At 49.7% G+C, this 22675-nt stretch overlaps 1 protein-coding gene across 2 annotated transcripts in view; it reads right to left on the reverse strand.

The window, feature by feature from the left end:
* The window catches only part of L3MBTL1 (L3MBTL histone methyl-lysine binding protein 1), a 63761-nt gene that overhangs the window by 37329 nt on the left and 3757 nt on the right, over positions 1 to 22675 (reverse strand). For both annotated transcript variants that reach the window (XM_048820152.2, XM_048820151.2), the window contains exons 3-10: positions 11917 to 12079; positions 6641 to 6864; positions 5403 to 5547; positions 4395 to 4533; positions 3393 to 3519; positions 2628 to 2715; positions 1369 to 1460; positions 655 to 759 (exon numbers count right to left, since the gene is read on the reverse strand). In XM_048820152.2, the coding sequence (XP_048676109.1) occupies positions 655 to 759; positions 1369 to 1460; positions 2628 to 2715; positions 3393 to 3519; positions 4395 to 4533; positions 5403 to 5547; positions 6641 to 6864; positions 11917 to 12052 (1056 nt within the window). In that variant the 5' untranslated portion in view covers positions 12053 to 12079. The remainder of the gene's footprint in view (positions 1 to 654; positions 760 to 1368; positions 1461 to 2627; positions 2716 to 3392; positions 3520 to 4394; positions 4534 to 5402; positions 5548 to 6640; positions 6865 to 11916; positions 12080 to 22675) is intronic.

The following is a 22675-nucleotide window of genomic DNA, read 5'->3' on the forward strand; positions in this document are numbered from 1 at the left end:
GGCTCAGACTGTCCAAGAGTGATTAAATCAAGGGACCATAGGGTACTTCCGTCTCCATGGTCTACTCACTCCTGGGTTCCTCTGACGACCGTGCTAATATGGCCGCCAACTGAGATGGTGATTCTGCGACGTGGCCACCCATCCTCTACCAACCCGACTGACACCCCCAACTCACTTGAGCTACACCACCAAACCACCAGTGCATTTCACAACCAGCAGCTTGGCCAGGCGATGGTCTGGGTGACTGCCAGCCAGCTCTGGGTTTGAACAGATGGCCTAACTGTGTGACCCACGAGTGGTCTGCTGAGCCAGAGAGCACAGCATTTCCTTCTCTCCTGGAAACCCCACCCACAACACGGCTGTGAGCACGCGTGGGGAAAGGGCAGCGGAGGAGCTGCGAAAGGCGGGCAGGAGCTGTCGGCCTGTAGCTGTGGCTGCACAGGAGGACATGGAATGGCAATGTCATGCTGAAGACCATCAGAGGAGGGAGGTTCTGGAACAGCCTCCCAGTAGGAGGAATGGGGGCAAACCACGCAACTAGTGTCAAGTTGGAGCTCGATATGTTTATCGTCAAGATCATATGACCAGGTTCCCTGCAATAGCAGGAGACTGGACTTGACGAGCCAGGAGGTCCCTATCAGTCCCATGTCTTACCTCAGCCACAGTCAGGATGAAGTACATCGAAGGGTGCTGGGGATCAATCCCCTCCAGCTTCATCCCCACCTTGAAGCCGTTCTTGTGCTGCGCGACTGACTGGTACTGAAAACAAGAGAGAAATAGACATGCTCTAATCACCCATCACAGCCCATTGGGGGACGGAGTCCTGGGGTTAACCAATGGGGTTTTTTTGTTTTTTAAAGCTATTCTCTGTTTTCTGTGGTTTTATTTCTCTCACTGCCGACAGGACAGGAAACACAACAGTACAGCTTGCCATGCATGCTCCCCTGAGCACTCCCTATTGCCCAGCCTGGAGATGAGCCTCCCCTAAGTATAGGGGTGTTTGCAACTGGAGCTATGGGCTCATCTCTTGCCCAGACAAGGGCAGGAAAGAGCGGTTTGTAGAGTGAATTAGACTCACGTTTTCCCAGCCAGCGGGCAGATGGTGAAGGTCGGGGTGGGGCAGAATCAAGGGGAAGGAGGAGAAGGGCATTGCCAGGGCCATCACTCTTTAGGGCACTTGCTGAGCAAACAGACTTCGAGTGGGGGGCAAAGGTCACAAAGAGGAGGGCTAGAGCAAAGCTGGAGAGCGGCAGAGGATTGGGCATTGCTCAAAGCTAGGAAAACAGGAACGAGATGGAGAGGGGACAAGAAGAGACAAAAGAAAAGCCAGGAGAAGAGGAGGCATCAGGAAAGAAAATCCCAACTCACGCCCTGGAACAGATTTAAAGGGGCAGCAATGGCTTTCTGCTCCTCCAGGTAGGACGCCCAGGACCAGCCTTCTTTCTTCTCCTCACTGGAACCTGAGCTCGGCAAAAACGCACACACATGCCAGTCAGAGATGCGGCTGAAGATCTGGTTAGTTTGCATAGGAACCGACCCTTGAGATGGTCCAGGCAAGAGGAAAGGCAGGCCAGCTCCCCCCACCTCACCCCAGAGTGCATCGCGCAGGGTCCTTCACCAGCCTCCAACCGCTTTCACCTGCGTTCGGAGACGGGGGAAGGCAGAGGTGGGCCTGCCCAGTGAATGACGCACCTTGACGAAAAGGGCTGTATCCTGCTCTCAGTGACCTTCTCCCATCCCCAGTGACGGCAGGCACCGCCCTCCAGGCGTAACACTGGGCCAAAGCCCTGTCTGTCCGTCTGTTCAGCTGGAGGGGGGAGATGGAAAGCCATCTCCCATGCAGACCAGACCCAGGCCAGTCTTCTTTCTATCCCTTTACATGGTGCCACTGCCTATAGTGAGGGGCCCAGGGTCAGGCAATAAGACCCATTCCTTTTAATCCAACCAAAGGTTCAGAAACAGCTATAAAAACAACAAGAGGGAGTCCCCAAAGCAGCCAGAGACAGGCCAGCTCCATTGGCTCAGGGGCTAACCAATTCGCAAAGCTGAGTGTGAGCTGCTGCATTTGTACTGGCATGTGCCTATCTGAGATGTTTATCTGGCTCCGGTCACAATTTTTAACCCATTAAAGACCCCTGGGAGGAAGGCAAGTGCTACTAGACCCATTGCACAGAGGGGGAACCAAGGCACAGAGAAACTAAGTGACTTGCCCAAGGTCATAGGAAGTCTATGGTAAAGCAGAGATTGAACCCAGGTCTACCTAACCACTGACCCAGCACCCTAAGCCCTGGGCCATCCATCCTCTCTTCACTTGGGGAGCTCTCTGGTGGGAAAGGGACTATAGGAAACCAAATCTTAATGCTATCAGTAGATGTATTCAGAGACTAGACACGGGACTAGGCGGATCTGAACCAATCTGACAGTTCCTATGGCTAATCATCCATGCAATACAAGGTAACATCATTTCATCAGGGGGCCTCCGGTGGCATCATGAGCTACAGGAGTGCCCCCCCGCCAGGATGTTGTCACCTGGATGGTGAGCAGGTCACTGCAGCTGTCTTTTACCCACCTGTAGCTGCTGCTGCCTGGGAAGCAGTGACTAGAGACTGCTCTGCCAAACCCCTTACCATGCTGGTTCATGCTCCACTCTTCGCTCTCCGTGTTGCTGATGGTGGGGTCTCCCCCCGAGTTCTTTCTCTCTTCCTGCTTCTCCTCCTAACCATGAGAGTACAGAGAACTGATGTCAGTCACTCACCAGCCTTGAATTTTTGGGTACCCAAATCCAACAAATGGACAGCCAAAAAGATCTGGCTTGTGAGTAGACCGAAGCAGTTGGAGCGGGATTTGGGAGTGGATTTGAAAGGACCTCACTAAAGATGGATTTATTGTGGGCAGTGCCATCTTATTTTTTCGGCCAGTTGGTGCTTTAGGCCCCAGAACACAGCATCTGGGTCACAGAGGCAGATGTGCTCTGTCTTTTAAGGGTAGTTTCTTGGTGTTTCATGCTCACGAGGCCAGGGTTCTCACGGAGCTCAGGGCTGGGGGTTGAAGTGTTCAGCATCCACAATCGTGGCTTGGTTTTCAAGAGTGCTCAGCACCCAACGTCCACCCAGGCGCAGAGTCCTCTAAAAATCTGGCCCAAGACATCCACAGTATTCAAGGGTCGGTCCCTTTGAATGTCTATTTCTTCCTCTCTCTTTCCGCTCTTTGGAGTTAAGTTGTCAGTTTCTGATTAATACTTGGACGTATAATTGATATAACACTGACAATTATAAATAAAAAAAGGGGACACAAACACACACACACACACACAATGGCAGGGCACCCTAGCCTCTCCACTGACAAGTATTTGTGTGTGATCTTGTCCCTTCTGTGCCGTCCCTCTCCCCTACCATTTGCTCTGATTCATACTCCTCCTCCTCCGAAGGGCTCTGGTAATCCTTTCTTTTCCGTTTTTTCACCGGCTTGAGGATTTCGGTGGCATTAGTGCTGCCGGCAGAGTTCTCCACTATGACAGACCTGCAGGGGAGAAGGGATTGTAAGGCCCATCAGCAGAGAAGAGCCACGCTGCACATTGGGATGTCAGCAAACTTGGTTTGAAGGGGCCTGGCAGGGAGGGAGGTTGTGCGGCCAACACCAGTCTGAGAAGCAACCAATTCCTCCTCCAGTGCCAAAACACACACGTACACACAGGCACAAACATATATGCATGCACACACATACATACACACACGCGCGCACACACACACACACACACACACGGTTCCTCATGATTAAAATGAGCAATCTGCCAAGAACATGTGTCTTCATGAGGTCAAAATTAAGAGATAAGCCTGAACCAAAATCCTGCATCCAAGTATCCTCGAACTTTGGGGTGTCTGAAATCCAAATCTGAATCCAGATCCAAATAAACTGATCTTTGTAACGGTGTGGACCAAATGCCTTGATCCAAGTAACCCAGAATGACGGGGCACTGGAGATCCAGATCTACATGTGGTGGCCTGCCCTCATCTGTGAGCTGGGAAATCAGATGAGGGAAAACGTGTCCTGCGGGGACCAAGGTGAGGACGCCTTTCCCTGGGGAAGCTTCTCATAGTGCCAGGCGCAGCCCACTCCTGCACTGAGACCATAAACAATCTGAGTGAAAGCTTGGCTCCACTGAAATCAATAGCAAAACCCACCCTGACTTCAACAAACTCAGGGGCATCCTGCGCGTTTGCTTATAGAATAACCTGCCCACAGGAACAAGAGAGGGGTCTCCCAGCCCACGGAGAGACACCCCATATCCCCTTCTCTTCTAGAGAACAAAGGCTGGTCTGAGAAAGACAGGGTTTGGCTCAGAGCATTTCTCCCTAAGGTTCTTCTTCCCCAACCCGAAGTGGCATCTCCTTTACCTTTCCTTGAACTGCCGATGACAGTGTTCGCTGCAGAATCCCCTGCCCTCCCGGGCCCCCTCCGACACATGTCTCCGGCCGCAGGTATCGCAGTGACACATACCCTCTGCTGTCGGCAGCTTGGGCTGCTCGGGCACGTCTGCGTCAGGAGAGAGTGAAAGGGAAGTGAACTCCAACGGGAGAGAGCCGCCGGGGAAGGAGAACAGTACAGATCAGAAGACACCTGCCTCCCACGCAGTTCGAGGGTGGGCGTGGCACCACACACATGCCCTGGGGAGGCTGAAGCTCTCTTGCAGACCTACCCCGGGGCAGGACTGAGGGAAGCACTTTGGAAGCAGGCCCTGTAGTCAGCAGGTTCCCAGAGCCAGTGTGCAGCTGATTGCTAGGCTGGGCTTGGACAGGATGGACCGTCTCACTCCTTAGCAAGAAGATAACGCGGTACAGAGAGGGAGAAAGCCCCATGGAATCTCTGCCTGAAAATGATGCAATGGTTCCAGCCAGCCACTGGGGTTTTGGGACAGGGCAACAGGTCTGTTGGGCTACTGGCCCTCCAGAAGACACCAACGACAAGCGGATAAAGGAGCCTTCTGGATTTCCCATGAGGGAAAGCCAAACACCCGTCTATAGGGGCAGAAGTGGGGATCTTTCTGGAGGGGTTGGGAAGGCAGAGCTCTGGAGCCCACTGTGACTTAGCTCACCCCCACCCTCCCTTTAGGGTCTGAGATGACTTCAGAGGAGAGCCACCAGCAGAAACCCACCCTCCCCATGGCCCAGTGTGACAGAGATATTAACATCACCACTGACACAAATACCGCTTCCCCATGTTTAAAGACATCAGAGCCAAACAGAGCCAGTGTAAGCAAGTGGGACTCCCTCAAAAGCTCCTCAGCCCTGGGCCCACCTACCAAGCCACAGTAAGAGGAAGTGCTGTCTCTTCCCAGCACTCTCCAAGTCATGGTGCCTAGCAGGGTGCCTAGAGCCAAAATCGTGCCAAGCTAGCATCCTTACCCTGAGCAGCAGCTGGATTGTCCCTGCTGGTGGGCGCCACCTCCAACTCCCCATCTCTCTCCGCATGACCCTCCTTTAGAGGCTCCACAGGGGGGATCTTATCCGCACTCACCACTTTCAGCGTCCCATATTCATTTATCCGAAACTGGGTTATTAATGCGCACACACAAGAGAGAAGAAAGATAAACGCATAATCCACTGGGGAGTGTGCCACAGGTCCCCCTTTGGGCCCACCCACAAGGGACGGGAGTCTGGGACAGCCCCAGCTAGGAAGCCTTAGCTCAAGTTGTAGCAGCTTGTGATTTTTAGATGTGAAGGTTCCTAGTTCAAACCCCAGTGTGTCAGCCAAGATGGCGGCCACCACAAAAACATAAGGCATGAAGGACTAATGGACTCAGACATAACATTGGTGACCCATCTCTCCCATGAAGGTCAACCCTTCCCCTGGTGCTGGACATGCCAGGTCAGCCCTACCAGGTGAGAGAGGGGCAAAGAACTGGATGGGGGTATGGGAGCTGTGGGGTCTCCACCCAGCCCTTTCACTGACCTGCTATTCAACCTCAGGGAAAGCTTTTCACTGCCATGGAGACGGCAGGGTTTGGCCTGGTGGCTGACACAGCAGGGAGGGGCAGAGTGCTGTCCGGAGGCTGGGACGGCCCGGAGGAGGCTGGCTGAGGTAGTGGAGGGGACGGGGTACACCGGTTACTGTAACAGTCTAGTCACCGCAGCTGTGTGTTGTGCGTGGATCACTAGCACTGAGCTACCAAGCCAGCCCCAGTAGGTGCTTAGCATAAACACCAGCCAAACCACCTCTAAAGATCGTCCTGACAGGACATACTTAGGCCAACATTTCAGTGGTGGGTGCCATGGTTTGGCCTGCAAAAGCGTACACGCACAGGGGCCACAGCTGTGCTCTGAAAGGCCACTGGACCATACAGAGCCAGTGACGTCTGCTCCTTCAGCGTGTGCAGTTACCTGTTTGTGGGCACACCTGCAGCATCCTCCATCCAAAGGCTGGCCAGCGATTTAAAGGGTCCCCTCTCATTCTCAGCTAATGAGGAACAGGCTCAGAAGATAAAACCCTAAGGATGAACCTGGAGGGCAGGAGCCCAAGGAGATGCTCTTATTGCCCTCCTAGAAAAGCAGCTGCATAACCTGCCAGTTCATAATTCTCCATTGGTGCGCCCAGCCGGGGTTAAGGGTGCTAGTGTACAGAGGTCTGGCTTCCCCCCACTTACCCTTAAGTTGCTGCCAGGCAGAGTGGCCACCCCATCTTTCCACTCCAGCACCCGGACAGTATTGCAGGTCTGCACCCCGCTGATCTGGGGGATGACGGTCGCTGTGATCGGCTCGTTCCCTGCCCCCCTCTCCAGTCTCTCGACGCCTGCGCTTCTCTGCGGCTCCCGGGGAAATCGCTGGATCTCTAAGGTGCTGGCGGGGAGGTTGATGGTGGTGGCATTTGCTGGAGAAGGGTGAAAAGGTAAAGAGGGACAAACACTTGATATACATGCAGCAGGCGCGGGGCAAGACAGCAGCCAAATACAGCACAAGGGGGTGAGGGATGCCAGGCACACAGTCTGCGCTCACTCTGTTCGCACACCCGACTCTTAGGTTTGTACCAGGGGTTTCCTTGAAAGGTGTCAATCCGCTGGGTCTGACCTGCCTTACAGCAACAGCTACTCATTCTGTGTCCTGCAGAATCAAGCCCCAATTCTGAGCTCAACACATCTCAACAGGGGGAAGGGAGCTGCATGCCACCTCTGCAGCCCCCCATTGGATTCTGGAGGGATACAGGGCAGGAGCTGCAATGGGAGAAGAGCAGAGAAGAGGACTGAGGGCCAGGTGGAAGAAGGGAAGCGAGGGGCTGAGCACTGAAGTGTTCATTGGGTTCCAGTTAGGAATAACTACAGGAATAACAGGGCCTGATTCTCCTTTACACTCATGCCCACTCTGGACCTTAATGCGGGTGCCAGTTACAGCTACACCTGTAAGGCCAGCACAGTGTAAAGGGCCCCAGTGCAAATGAGAATCAGGCCCAGGACATTTTAAACTTCATCTACACCAGTTAGAACCAGCTGGATGAGCACTGGGTCTCTGTCCCTTCCAGCCCTCTGAGTCTGCTCAGCACCCCCCTAAGGGCCAAGCTGCAGCTGCGCTCCCGGAAGGGTGTCTGACTCCCTGGGCTAGGGAGCACACTGGGCACAGGCCTGCGCCTGAACTGCTGCAGAGCCGCAATGGTTGGGAACAGCAAATTACATCCCAAGCTAATGACAAAACAGCAGCTGCTCCACACAGACAAAGGTGTGGTCACAGCAACCCAGGTTTTGGTTCCTTCATGGCAGGACTGCTGCAATGGAAGCCACCCAGATTCCCTGATCTGCCCCAGCTGCTCTGCATTGCTCAGATGGTGGAAAGCGACCGTATTCAGGCTGGAGGCGGCCAGTGGAGAATCCCTCCTGCGCAGGGTAACACGTGCAGGTGTAAAGCTGGCAGAAGTGATGCAGCCACCTCCAGCAAAAGGGGATGGAGGTAGCGTGCTGCGGGCCACAGAATCATAGAAATGTAGGACCGAAGGGACCTGGAAAGGTCATCTAGTCCAGGCCCCTGCACTGAGGCAGAACTAAGTATTATCTAGACCATCCGTGACAGGTGCTTGTCTAACCTGCTCTTAAAAACCTCCAATGACAGCGATTCCACAATCTCCCTTGGCAATTTGTTCTACTGCTTAACTACCCTGAAAGTCAGGAAGTTTTCCTAATGTCTAACCTAAATCTCCTTTCCTGCAATTTAAGCCCATTATTTCTTGTGCTGTCCTCAGTGGATAAAGAGCATAATTTATCACCCTTTTCTTTATAACAACTTTTTACATACTTGAAGACTGTTATCATGTCTCCCCTCAGTCTTCCTTCCTCCAGAATAAAGAAACCCCATTTTTTCATGGGAGGTCATGTTTTCTAGACCTTTAATCATTTTTGTTGCTCTCCTATAGGCTTTTTTTTCAATTTGTCTACCTTTTTCCTTAAGTGTGTCATCCAGAACTGGACACCAGTGCTGAGTAGAGTGGAAAAATTACTTCTAGTATCTTACTTCCAACACTCTTGATAATACATCCCAGAATAATGTTTGCTTTCTTTGCAACAGTGTTACACTGTTGACTCATATTTAGCTTTTTTTTTTCTTACATCATTTTGTATAAGTGCAACTGATTGTTCTTTCCTATGTGGAGTACCTTGCATTTGTCCTTATTGAATTTCATCGTATTTATTTCAGACCATTTCTCCAGTTTGTCAAGATCATTTTGAATTCTAATTCTGTCTTTCAAAGTGCCTGCAGCTTGGTATGATCCACAAACTTTATAAGTGTACTCCCTATGCCATTATCCAAATAATTTATGAAAATATTGAACAGAACTGGACCCAGAACAGATCCTGGAGGGACCTCACTCAATATGGACTGTGAACCATTGATATCTACTCTCTGAGTATGGTTTTCCAACCAGTTGTGGACCCACCTTATAGCAGGTTTGTCTAGGCCAGGGGTGGGCAAACTTTTTGGCCCGAGGGCCACATCTGGGTGTGAAATTGTATGGAGGGCCGGGTAGAGAAGGCTGTGCCCCCGAAACAGCCTGGCCCCCACCCCCTATCCACCCGCTCCCACTTTCCACCCCCCGACTGCCCCCCTCAGAACCCCTGACCCATCCAACTCTCCCTGCTCCTTATCCCCTGACTGCCCCCTCCCGGGACCCCCCGCCCCAAACCACCACCCCCCCGGGATCCCACCCCGTATCCAACCCACCATGCTCCCTGTCCCTTGACTGCCCCGACCCCTATCCACACCCCCGCCCCCTGACAGCCCCCCCGGGACTCCCATGCCTATCCAATCCCCCCTGCTCCCTGTCCCCTGAGTGCCCCCCAGCCCCTATCCACCCCGCTGCCCCCCGACAGGCCCCCCTGGACTCTCACACCCTATCCAATCCCTCTGTTCCCCGACTGCCCCGTCCCAGAACCTCCGCCTCATCCAACTGCTCCCTGTCCCTGACTGCCCCCCGGGACCTCCTACCCAACCCCCTCACTGCCACGCACACGTGCACGCCACCACCACACCATGCCGCTCAGAGCGGCCGGAGCTTGCAGCCCTGCTGCCCGCACGGCCGCGGGGGAGGGGGGACAGCAAGGGAGGGGCTAGCCTCCCCAGCCAGGAGCTCAAGGGCCAGGCAAGAGGGTCCCTCGGGCCGGATGTGGCCCGCGGGCCGTAGTTTGCCCACCTCTGGTTTAGGCTATGTTTCCCTAGTCTGTTTATGAGAAGATCATGTGAGAGACAGTATCAAAAGCCTTACTAAAGACAAGATATATCACATCTACAGCTTCTCCTCTATCCACAAGGCTTGTTACCCTGTCAAAGAAGGATGTTATGTTGATTTGTCATGATTTGTTCTTGACAAATCTACGTTGACTGTTAGTTATTATCACCTTATTATCTTCCAGGTACTTACAAATTGATTGTTTGATTCTTTGCTCCATTATCTTACTGGGTATTGAAGTTAAGCTGACTGGTCTACAATTCCTTGGGTTGTCCTTATTTCCCTCTTTACAGATAGGAATATATTTGCCCTTTTCCAGTCCTCTGGGATCTCTCCCATCCTCCACGAGTTCTCAAAGATAACTGCGAATGGCTCAGAGATCTCTTCAGCCAGTTCCTTAAGCATTCCAGGATGTATTTTGTCAGGCCCTGCTGACTTGAAGACATCTAACTTGTCCAAGTAATTCTTAACTTGCTCTTTCCCTATTTTAACGCCAGATCCTACCCCGATGTTCATCGTGCGATCACAGCTAACCGTTTTGGTGAAAAACAAACAAAAAAGGCATCGAACGCTTTGGCCATTGCGGTATTTTCTGTCATCGCGTTTCCCTCCCTCATTGAGTAATGGGCCTACTGCATCCTTGGTCTTCCTCTTATTTCTCAGATGTTTGTAAAATATATTTGTATGGTAGAGCAGAGCTCTCCTGCGTCTCTCCTTCACTGGGGTGAGTTAGAGCAAGCCTTCAGCTGCTCTAATGTCCACCAGGGCTTCCAGGCAGCTCTTCCCTGCCCCTCCATTTTGTGCAGGCAAAGCTTGGGCTTCAAATTCAGCCCAGCAACTGAAGTTGGCCCCGAATGCAATGGCCCAGCTGCTAAGTCGAAGCCCCACTGCTCTGCACCCCGTCCTGGCTCCTGGTCCTCACCTTCAAACCCCTCAACAGGCTCCATGCCAGCTTCCTACTGGAAACCCTTGCCCGGTCTTTCTGCTCCACTCCAAACTACTGCAAATCAGGCATCGGGCTACTACCTACGCCCAGGATGTACATTGACAAGGATGAGGCGAGCAGCCGATCGTACTGACTGGCTGGTGGGTGTTAGCAGCACGTGCGAACCATGCTGGATCATCCCCCTCAAGGTGCTAGTTAACATCCACTTTTCCCCTGGGAACTGTGCTGGGAACCACTTTGATGCAGGAGTCCTGGGAGAACCACCAGCTCTCCAACGGCCAGGAACATCTCCAAGGAGGCACAAGTCACCCCGTTGGCCAGGAGACAGAGAAAACCTAAGAAAGCACCTCAAAACCCTTCCTAGCAGGGATCTCGCTCAGGGCTTATGCTGCACAACTGGGTACAGGAAGGAGGGAGATGTGGGGGAGGAAGTGAAAGAAAGATGGGATGGGAGTGAGAGTTAAAGGGGAGGGAGAGAGCGTGCGAACGGGCTGTGGGGAAGGATATGGCCTAGATAACTGGGCTGTAGAGTTATGTGCACCCATATCCAAGGGCTCTGATCTCCCCGGGATAGCCCTGACAGTGAACCCCAGCTGCTGTTACCCTGCCAGCACCCTAAGACGAGGAGACAGGCATGCCCTCAGCTTCCCTGGCTTGCGGTGTATCCATTGGATGGATCAACACAAGATCTTAAACAAGACTAACACTTACAGCACAAGCATGCCCAGAACGCCATCCCCGCCCCAAGCCCTGCTGCGTGTCCCATGGAGGAGAATCTGCTATGCAAATATTTCCTACAGTTTACAAGCCTATTATTGTAAGTTGCCTTCCCCTTCCATGGCTGGTCTACATAGAATTTAACAGCCTACTGCTGCTGTCTAATGGAGGTGCTCTCGAGGCTCAAGTGGTAAGAGATCCATCCCAGAGGAGCAGGAGGTGGTGACTCCATGAATGGAGGAAGCATCCCAAGCTATTTGGAGAAAGGAAGGATAGTTCCATAGTTACGGCACTAGTCTAGGTCTTGGGAGACCTGAGTTCAAGTCCCAACTCCGCCACAGACTTCCTGAGTGGCTTTGGGCACGTCACTTAGTCTCTCTGTGCAACAGCTGCCTTTCTGTGAAATGGGGGATAATGGCACTGCCCTGCCTCACAGGAGCGCTGTGAGGATGAACACATTCACGATCGTGAGGCACTCCAATACTGTGGTGATGGAGGCTGTCTAAAGTACCACTGATAAATACTCAACTGCCGGCGCCTGGAACACATACCTGGGATGATGAAGGCAGTCGCAGGCAGGTGTGCGTTCTGCACTGTGTTCTCGTTGGCGACAAGATGGACGCTGACCTCCCCGGCGGCATTCCCTTTGGTGCTTCTCATGACCTCCATTTCCGCTCTGCCATCCATCACCCCCTCTGGGCAGGTGTCATAAACCTGGAATCCAACCAGCAGGCGTGGAGGCCAGTTAGAGCCTGGGTGGTACGACCTCAAGGAGTTGGAACACAAGTCCCAGCAGGAGTCAGTCGGACAAACAGCGTGAGAACACTAACTATGGGTGGCTCATAGCACCACCAGTCCCACTCTCCCCCAGCAGGCGCTCACATGATAGACAACAGCATGAAAGTCATGGCTTTCCCTCAACCATTGCTCAGTACATGGTACCCAAGGCCCTGCTGTCAGACCAGGAGAGGACACGGCTTTTCCTGGCATTAGGGACAATTCTTTTTAAACAGCTTGATTCTTTTAATTGAATGGTTAGAAAGACTGAGCTTTGCTACGGTGCCGGACTTAAACCGGGCTCTACAAAGGGTCCCTCGTCCTGGGCTACATTTCCTCTAAGCTGCATGGATGCATAGCAGGCTATCAAGGGCCGCGCAGACGGGGAGAGGTGCCTCTCCCCCGGCCCCAGCCCCGGAGCTGCCGCGGCCGGGGAGAGGCATCTCTCCCCTGGGCCTGGCCATGGCCCTGGGCTGCTGCAGTGAGAGAGGGCTGGGGGGAGTCCTCTCTCCCCACTGTAGCCCTGGGACAGCCGGCACCCCAAACCCCTTATCCCCGGCCCCACCCCAGAGCCCACACCCCCAGCCGGAGCCTAACCCTCTGCCCCAACCCTGAGCCCCGCCCCCACACTCCGAACCCCTCGATCCCACCCCTGCCACACATCACCTCCATATTGGTGCACATAACAAAATTCATTCCGCAAATGGATGTAAAAAATTAGAGGGAACATTGGTCCTGGGAGAGAGGCCTGTATGTCAGTGACACTATCAAGTTTTCTGACTGGTCCAGCAAGATCAGACTTACTTAGTTTAAGAATTTCAGAGAGGATGACAGATAGGGAGGGTGATATTAGCCAAAGGCTGCATGCCAGTCAGATCTCATCTATAAAATGGAGATAATAATAGGCCAGGAGTACGGGGAGGGTAAACTAATTAGTGTAATTAAAGAATGTTCCTATTCAAATGAAAGTTGCAATGGAAATGCGAAGATAAAATAATAAAGAGCAGGAACAGTGGAAGGGAACAGAGATCTGCAACAGGTCATAATCTAGAAAGCACGGATTCCGCAGAGCAGAAGTGTGTGTGAAACAGATAAGGGTCGGGGCAACATTTTATCAACATGACGCTCTGTTAACTAAGGCCTTGTCTACCTTACAAACGGTTTGCCAGTATAGCTATACTGGTGTAGTAATACCAGCAAACAAAAAAACCTAGTGTCGATAACGCTTGTACCAGCAAAAGAATTATTTTGCTTGTATAGCTTAAACCAGTTCCCTGAATGGGTGAGGTAACACAGCATCAACACTGGCACTGTACCGGTAAAACATATGGGATACGTCATTCGGGGAGGTGGTTTTCAGCCACCGAGAGGAAGGGTTTTATTGACAGGACTCAAAACTGAGTGTGGACACATGCAGAGATATGCCAGAATAAGGCATGTTTACTGGTAAAGCTTTCTAGCACAGAGCAGACCTGAAAAAGCTAGTCCAGCAAAAGGATTTTTCTGCCAGTATAACCATGTCTATCTACCAAGGGAGTATCCTGGCATGGCTATATAAATTAGGGGGGTGATTTTTTCCAACACCGCCATGCCAGAGAAATTTGCTAGTATAAACCAGGCCTAAGAACGGAAAAGATAGCCACTGTCAGGGCATCCAACAGATAACGATGACCTGGAAATTGTGCTGATGTTAGGGAACATCAATTCAGGGACGGGGCACCTGAGAAAGCGAAGACAGGACAAGGCTACCTGTTTTCACACTTGGTTATGGGGGTTGCTTCATATTCCCTTAGAATGCTCGTCAGGTCACAGCTGTTCAGAGCTGGACTCAGGAGGACGTTTGCACTACATAACAATTACAACTTCATTGAACCTACCACATCGTGAACATCTTCCTCTTTGGAAAGGACTCCTTTCCATCTTTCAGTAGAGGATGCTCTTTATAGTAACAAACTGTATACACAGACATAAATAGATATATTTATCTTATTACACGGAACTCTCACACCGACTTTCTTCCTATAGTGGATTTGAACAATCTCAGTTAACAATATAGTCTTGCCACTCTGAGCCAACTTTACTATAGGAGCTCTGGGTTCAGATCCCGGCACTTACACCATGTTACATCTAAAAAATATGCTATAGAGCTCAAACAGAAGGTGGGGGCTTAATGTAAAAATAATTCAGTGAGGCTCTCTGGACTATGCCATGCAGGAAGTCAGGCCAGATGATCACAACAGTATCTTCCGGCCTTTAAAAAAAAGAAAAAAAAATCGATGAACAGCTGGATTCTGGAACCTATTTGCAGAGTGTAACAACAACTTCACTAACATAAAAGCTTCTAAACAATAGTGCATAGTCTTGTGTGCCAGCAGGTGGTTTTTGTATGTTAACTAGCTGTGTATCTTTTATATGCAACAGCAACGCACCTGGTTCTTTGCAGAACAAGTGGCGCTTGCAGCAAGGCAATTCAGCCAGGTGTTGGCAAATTAGTGCCACTGCAGGGCTTGGGATTTTATTTTATCTCGTTTCCCAAGGTTTGAAGATGTATTTGTGATAGCTGCAAGAAGAATGTAAAAGATAAGACTGGACGGTGCACTCTTTTATCCCTTTAAACTGAAGATTTGCTCTAGGAGTGAGGAAGGAGAATATCCAGCTACAAGGATGCAGCTCAGTTCCTGGATCAAAACACACAGTCCCCACTCAATGGAAGATAAAGACTCTAAAGATGCTCCTGGGGGAAATATTTAATGGACACTATCAAGCACCAGGGGCCAGATTTTACAAAAACTCCTAAGTGAGGTAGGCACCCAACTCCCATTGAATGTCAATGGGAATTAGGCACCTACCTGCTTAGGAGCTTTTGTAAACCCCACTAGGCACCTATCTGCGTCATCAGGCAACTTTGTGAATCTGTCCCCAGATCAGCTACTTAGGTTTTGTGAATGAAATAGGTTTTACAAAACCTAATTCAGGTCCACTATTTTTAATGGCTGTGAAAGGTATGAGGTTTCTTTATTACTATTATTGAAACAATTGCCCAGAAGGAGAGTCACGTCACCAAACCACAACAACATCTTATGCTAGGGCAGGAGAAGTCCAAGAGAAAAGGACTACAAACAGAAAGCAAAATAGACCAGTCTAGTTTCAGTATCCAAGCTGAGATACGCAGGCTGGAGGAGTGCAATTCACCTCACCCTGGTACAGAGGGCCAGCATGTACATACAAAATCAATTTTTAAAAAAAAAGTAATATTATCATAAGAAATATCTTACAAAACCCTGACGGGCTGCACTGGGACTGAAGCAATGCATGGACATTGGCTGGCCCACTGCAGGGGTTGTATTTCGCCCTCAACCAACAGTATTCATTTTGATTAGGAACTCTCCTAGTTAATATTTTTCCCTTTTAAACTCCTTATAATAAATTTAGATTTAGATTTTATTTCCCCCCAAAAAATCATTAAAATAGAGTTCAAGTCGAAACAGTCCATTGTGCTTCCTGTTACGACAGCGAAGTTATTAATAAAAGATATGAAAGTCAGGACATGTGGGGTGAAAGTTCTGCAAACAACCATCCCAACGGTCACCTTCACCTTCACCTTCCCCTGCCCCGCCCCCCTTCCCCCGCGCACCACTCACCTAACAGGGACACAGATCTACAGAAAACGTGCAGCTAAATCTTGAGATTACAAAAAGTTCAGGTGACACTCAACACCTTCCTAGATTTGGGGGGGTGGGGTGTAAAATCCAGCAGGACAGGACAGGATAGGCTGGGAGACAAAGTCACTTCACACCTAAGAGAGGGTCATTACAGCCAAATTTGTAAAACTGGGGTTCAGTGTTGCCAACTCTCACAATTTTACCACAAGACTAACAATAATTGCTGGTTTTTGTAACTCCCCAGCTAATGGAGTCACGTGAATATACAGCAGAACCTCAGAGTTATGAACTGACCAGTTATTAACCACACACCTCATTTGGAACCGAAAGCAGGCAGTCAGGCAGCAGCAAAGACCAAAAAAAAAAACAAACACCGTACAGTGCTGTGTTAAACATAAACTACTAAAAAAATCAAGGGAAAGCAGAGTTTTTCTTCTGCATAGTAAAGCTTCAAAGCTGTATTAAGTCAATGTTCAGTTGCAAACTGAACAAACATAACATTTTGTTAAGAGATACAAACAACCTCTGCTCCCGAGGTGTTCATAACGCTGAGGTTGTACTGTATGACAATCTCAGCTTTCATTGCAAAAGAAAAGTTTCCAACTGTGGTGGAGAAAAGCCGGAAAATCATGGACCCTAAAGGCTCAAAATCCCCTATATTTACTTATTTTTAAATGTCTCCTGATTTCTGAATGCTTGCTAAAGTCCTAGCAATGTAGCCTTATCATTAGCCGCATCTCTTCATTTCTCTCATTTGACTGCAAATGAGTTCTTCACACCCACATCACCATGTGGGCCATGAGGGTAAAGGTACATCTCAGGCCTGTTTCCAATGCATGGGAAGCAGACAGGTTGCTCAGGCTGAGTGTGTTTTGGTGCTGTATAAATGGTGCGTTCTGTCACAAATGGCCTGGAAAGGTGGACGGTAGAGCTGTTATGAGACCAGTGAGAAACGGTACTTGGATCCAACTGTATCATATGAGAAGGGAGGATTTGTGGTCTCTACTGGAAATGGACAGGAGGTTATGCCAGGGCTGCAAGTGATCGCCGGGACAACTCTCCACCTTAGCTGTCAATTTGCATTTTCATACCTGCGTCAAGTGGAGCTAGAAACTTACTTATAGGACATGAAAGCTAATATTAGCACTGATGTGCAGTGGGTGACCATCCAAATTCATCAGCTGAGGCCCCGCTTCAGCAAGGTATTTAAATATCTGCCTCACACAGTGTTGCCAACTCTTGTGATTTTATTGCAAGTCTCACGCTACTTGGGGATTTTCTTAGAGACCCGGCTCCTGGAGCCAGGTGACTCCGTGAGGATCTCAGCTCTTTTTTTTTAAAGGGAGTTTCTGGCCTCATGGTTGTAGAGAAAATGTGACTCCTAAACACTCAGAACCTAAAAGGCAAATATAAAGAACCCAGCTTTCCTTTTTTCTTTTTTTTAATAATCTCATGATGGGGGGGGGCCTGAATCATGATTTTTGAACACTTGGGGTCGATAAGACCACTTTAAAAATGATTTCAATGGGGTGACTCATGCTTAAAGTTAGACACCTAGAAGTCACTTGCTGGTTCAAGGACTAAGCGTGCACTTGGCAGAGTTGGTTTTGTTCAGCGTTTCATAGCAAATAGCTCTATAATAATCCACACAATCTTCCCCCTCTACCCAAGAATAACTGAAGCACCCACATTGGGGCTGAAATCACAGAATCATAGGACTGGAAGGGACCTCGAGAGGTCATCTAGTTCAGTCCCCTGCAGTCATGGCAGGACTAAGTATTTTCTAGAGCGGTGCTTCTCAAGCTATCTGATGTGGGGGGACCAGCAATTTTTTTCCCCAATGTGCGCACAGACCAGCAGCTGATGGCTTGCAGACCGGCACTGGTCCGCGGACCACCACTTTGAGTAGCACTGATCTAGACCATCCCTAACAGGTGTTTGACAGGCCTCACTGGCTTCAGCAGAGCCAGGATTTCACACTGCATGTGTCCAAACCAAGCCATATTAGATAAAACATGCCTCCAAATCAGCCAGAAGATGTTTCCAAAACCAAAAGAGCTCTCCCATCTTCATCTCAAATTCACGGTCCCCAGCTGACTTACTTTTGGGTAACAATTTAAATAAACTTTTCTAGAGCCTCAGACCAACGGGCATTTCTCCAAATCACCTTTAAAATAGCCCACTGAAGCCAGTTGTTTTCAATTACACACACTCAGCCCCCTGCAGTGCTAACCCGGCAGCAGGAAGTACCTGCAAAAGTGGAAATGACTCTAAACCAGGGGTTCTCAAACTATTGTACTGGTGACCCCTTTCATATAGCAAGCCTTTGAGTGCGACCCCCCCTTATAAATTAAAAACACTTGTTTATATATTCAACACCATTATAAATGCTGGATGCAAAGCAGGGTTTGGGATGGAGGCTGTCAGCTCGCAACCCACCATGTAATAACTTCACGACTCCCTGAGGGGTCCTGACCCCCAGTTTGAGAATCCCTGCTCTAAACAAATGCAAAAGTGATTTTCTTGAGTTTTACTCTCTAAACTGAAATAAATGCAGGAAGTAAACAAACAATTAGAAATAAATTAGGATTTCAAAATTCTTCCCCATATAATAACATAAGGACTGGAATTATTAGCGCCATTGGTCAAGGTATTGTTTACAAACACACGATTTTCATAGGTTTCAGAGGAACAGCCGTGTTAGTCTGTATTCGCAAAAAGAAAAGGAGTACTTGTGGCACCTTAGAGACTAACCAATTTATTTGAGCATGAGCTTTCGTGAGCTACAGCTCACTTCATCAGATGTATCAGTGATGTATCTGATGAAGTGAGCTGTAGCTCACGAAAGCTCATGCTCAAATAAATTGGTTAGTCTCTAAGGTGCCACAAGTCCTCCTTTTCTTTTTACGATTTTCATAGGGACCGTGACTTTGAATCTCAAAAACGAACAAATTTCTCATGGCAGATGTCTGTTTGTTTGTTTCAGGTGGAAAGTGGCATTCTGAGGAAGGTGGCAGGGCAAGTGGGAACAGCAAGAGGCTTACAGAGGAAAGCAAGTGACCCATTCCCCCCAAAACACTTACTTGAGTATAATGCTCACTGCTGTTACTCCAATACTCTGCATGGTATGAAGCCAACAGGACGGTCTGTTCCTGCGAGCAGCTGTGCAATCAGGCCTTTAGGGAACCCATCATGTGTATTAGTCAGGGCTAGTGACTCCAGAGGAACTACTTGTGGGTGGCTGGGTTGGAGGGATTGCGGGGGGAATCCTGCTTTCACTGAAGCCAGTGGCAAAACATAACTTAAATGGGTGCAAGATTGGGCTCTAAACCCTTGATTATTATAGAAGTTCCACTTTGATTCAGAACCATTAACCTTGACGCGTTGTTGTGACTAAGCTCATTGAGCTGAGGGGATGTGGCATAGTATAGGCCAGTGCTTCTCAAACTAGAGCCACCGCTTGTTCAGGGAAAGCCCCTGGCGGGGCCGGTTTACCTGCCACATCCGCAGGTTCGGCCAATCGCGGCTCCCACTGGCTGCGGTTCACCACTCTAGGCCAATGGGGGCTGCGGGAAGGGCGGCCAGCATGTCCTTTGGCCTGCGCTGCTTCCCACAGCCCCCATTGGCCTGAAGCGGCGAACCACAGCCAGTGGGAGCCGCGATCGGCCGAACCTGCGGACGCTGCAGGTAAACAAACCAGCCCGGCCCGCCAGGGGCTTTCCCTGAACAAGCGGCAGCCCTAATTTGAGAACCACTGGTGTAGGCTATTATTTAGCACTGTATTTCTCTGAGCTTTGCACTAGAAGATGCACAGAAAATGGAAGGTCTTTTGTTTTTGTTTTTAAACTGTCCACATCATTGCTAAAGCTTTCCACAGAACACGGATTCTTTGTTTCTGATGATCCTATATACAGCACATGCAGTGAGTACATGAAATCCGGCTCCTCAGATCACATAGGTGGCATTTGCTCTCCCCTCGGGTCAGCCGTGGAATTGCTGACCCACATAACCCCCAGGCAGAGTAGAGCTCCCCCAATTTGTACTGTTTGTCCTCCAAACGTTGTGGAAAAGCACAGACAATCTGACAGACAAACAGAAAGACAAACCAGCAAGGACCACCAGAATAACAATTAACACTACACCTCTTAAACCATGGCCTAATGTAAGCTGCAGATACTCCTATCTTGACCACTCAAGAGACCAAGAAAATATGGTTGGTGAAATGAGGAAACTTGCTAAGGAACCAGCATTGGGCCTGATGTCACCATGAGAGTGAGTGAAAGATGGGGGGGAAATGTCCATGAAAGTTTTCACCCCCAAAGGTTTCCACTTTTCATTTAAAAAAAAAGCTGAAATTAATTTTCCACTGAGCATTAGCTACTCCAGCGCCTTGGGCCATAGTTAGTTGCAGGGTTCTCCCAGTAAACATCTGTATTGTTGATACACGGACTGGCCCAAATTCTGTCATAATTCACACACCCCCAGCCACAGTGAAGTCCGGGGGAAACTTGCAATGTACAAATATCCTTGAAATGTCTTGTTGCTTAGAGCCTTGGGGAGGACGCATAGAAATAGCCCACATAGGATAATAGCAGGTACAGAAGTGTTTTGGGGAGGTGCTAGAAGCAGGCACTTTGCTGAGGAGAGATGCTACTTATGACCCAGCCTGAGACCAAAAATTAATTTCCAATAGGCTTTAATAGTCAATCATCAGGAATAAAGCTCTGCAGAAAGCATGAACTCTTTGTATAGCTACCCCAGTGTCACAGGCATGCCTGCACCCATTGTGCCCCCTGCTGGCCAAGAAGGGCATTGCAGGTACACCTTACCCTAATTTTCTCCTCATAGGTGGGCCCCCTCAACCTCCTCCATACAGGTGGGAGCTGGTGACATGGCTTAGCCCCAGCTAAAACGTAATCCCTTCCAGCATAACGAGAGTCCTGTTCAGCCCTCTGGGCTCCCTTTATGCCTCGCTGCCCTGGGACAGAGTGCTGCACCCCTCCAGGCTACTTCCGTCATCCACTTCCTCTGCGTCTTCCAGGCCCTGCTTCTGGGCATGCCCCAGGCACCCACCTTGCTCCCTGGGGTTCCTCCAGCTAACCTCTCTGCCCTCTGGTGAGACCCAGGTGTTTATCCGGCTGCCACCTAACCCCAGTTCATCCTGCCCCCTTAGGCTAGGAGGCAGCTAATTATGGATGATTGAACAGGGCTGGCTAGCCCCAGGTCTCCTCGCCCTTGAAGGCACAGGCTGCCTGGTCCCACACGGCTATTGCCAACCCCATGCTTTCAAAAAAAAAATAAATCAAGAATCTGGCCCCCCAAAAATGATGAGATTGGCTTAAAAATGATGAGGTTTCTTTTCATTTGCCTCTTGCTTCCTGAGGCTTTAGGATGCTCTTTGGTGACATTTTACTCCACAACCGTGAGGGCTGGAACCCTCCATTGTTTTAAATGGAAGCTGAGATTCTCACATAATCAGTTGCCTCCAGGAGCTGGGGCTTTATGAAAAGAACCAAACAGCATGAGATTCATGATAAAATTGCCAGGATTGACAACACATGATTGATGAGATAGAGCAGGTTTGTTGATGGTCCACTGTAACTTCCACTGTTTTCTGCACTGCCATGGTCAGATTGCTGAAGAACAGGGTCCACTCACAAAAATGCACAAGCAGTTGCAGATCGTGAAGCTTCGTATCCGAGCTGGCAGCTTAGACCTTGAGACACCCCTTTCCACACACAGATGCCCAATGGCAATAATTGCATGGTCACGTGTAATCATGCAAGTGCAGGTGGATCTCTGGCTTCTCTCTGCCTTATCAAATCTGGCCCTGTGTTTCACAAGTGTGGAATTTACTCCCTCTTTGGATCAGACATGGATTTGCTAATCTTGGGGCTCCCACCAAACCCCCTCTGTTTTCCCCAGACTTTTAGGGAAGGAGAGGGCTGGAGTCCGTTGGGTTTATTTCTGTCATCCTCATTATATTTACATCTCAAAGTGGGACACAAAGTCCTTTATTGTACTGGATTGTGATGTGCATTGTATATTTTAATTTATCTAATGGGTGCCAGAGGACAGGACCCTGTGGGAGACAGACAGGCAGAAAGACGGCTACCTTCAGCACTAGCTTCAGAAGTGCCACCTAACAAAACAAATGCATGAAAGTAACAAAACAAACAAAACCAGTAAATTCTGAGTCAGAAACATTTCTTACCCTGTGGACTAATCTAGCACGACACCTCTGGATGGGACTTTGGCATCATGGCTTGAACTCAGACTTGTAGCTCTATAGATACAAACTTCTGTACCGTCTGAGCTAAAAGACCCGGCTATGCTAGCTGTAGCAGACTCAATGTGGGTCAGTCAGTTACTAGCACGGGTTACTTCTACATACTCATGAGCTGTGCAAACTGTGGGTTAAGTTTTTAGTGTAACTGATGTAATATTCCAGTGGGTCACCTATCAGCCGACTGATCTGGGATGTCCTATGGGGGTGCACCCCAGCTTCTTATTAACATCAACAACTCTGCTTTTTATTTTTTAATTGATCTCACCTCTGCCAAGGTGCTCACTGTTTGGGGGAATTCTAAAATCCCAGTGCAGGCTGCAGGACACAGATGGGGTTTGGCTCAGGTGTTTTTCTGACAACAAGCTCATCCACTTGCAATAAGTCACTTTAGGGACTGGTCTAAGAGAGCTGGTTGTAGGGAAGCTCACCGCTACTGCAGTTCCGGCATCTCCTAGCAGGGGTTGCTGCATGGAGCAGGGCAGGAGCATTGTGGGTAAGCTCACAGCTGCTCCAGCTCCAGCCTCTGCCAGCAGGAGGTGCTGTAGCACACAGCACAGGTGACAGTCATTCTGCAGGGTATTT

Source organism: Caretta caretta, chromosome 13 (assembly GCF_965140235.1).
Source record: "Caretta caretta isolate rCarCar2 chromosome 13, rCarCar1.hap1, whole genome shotgun sequence".
Lineage (NCBI taxonomy): Eukaryota > Metazoa > Chordata > Testudines > Cheloniidae > Caretta > Caretta caretta.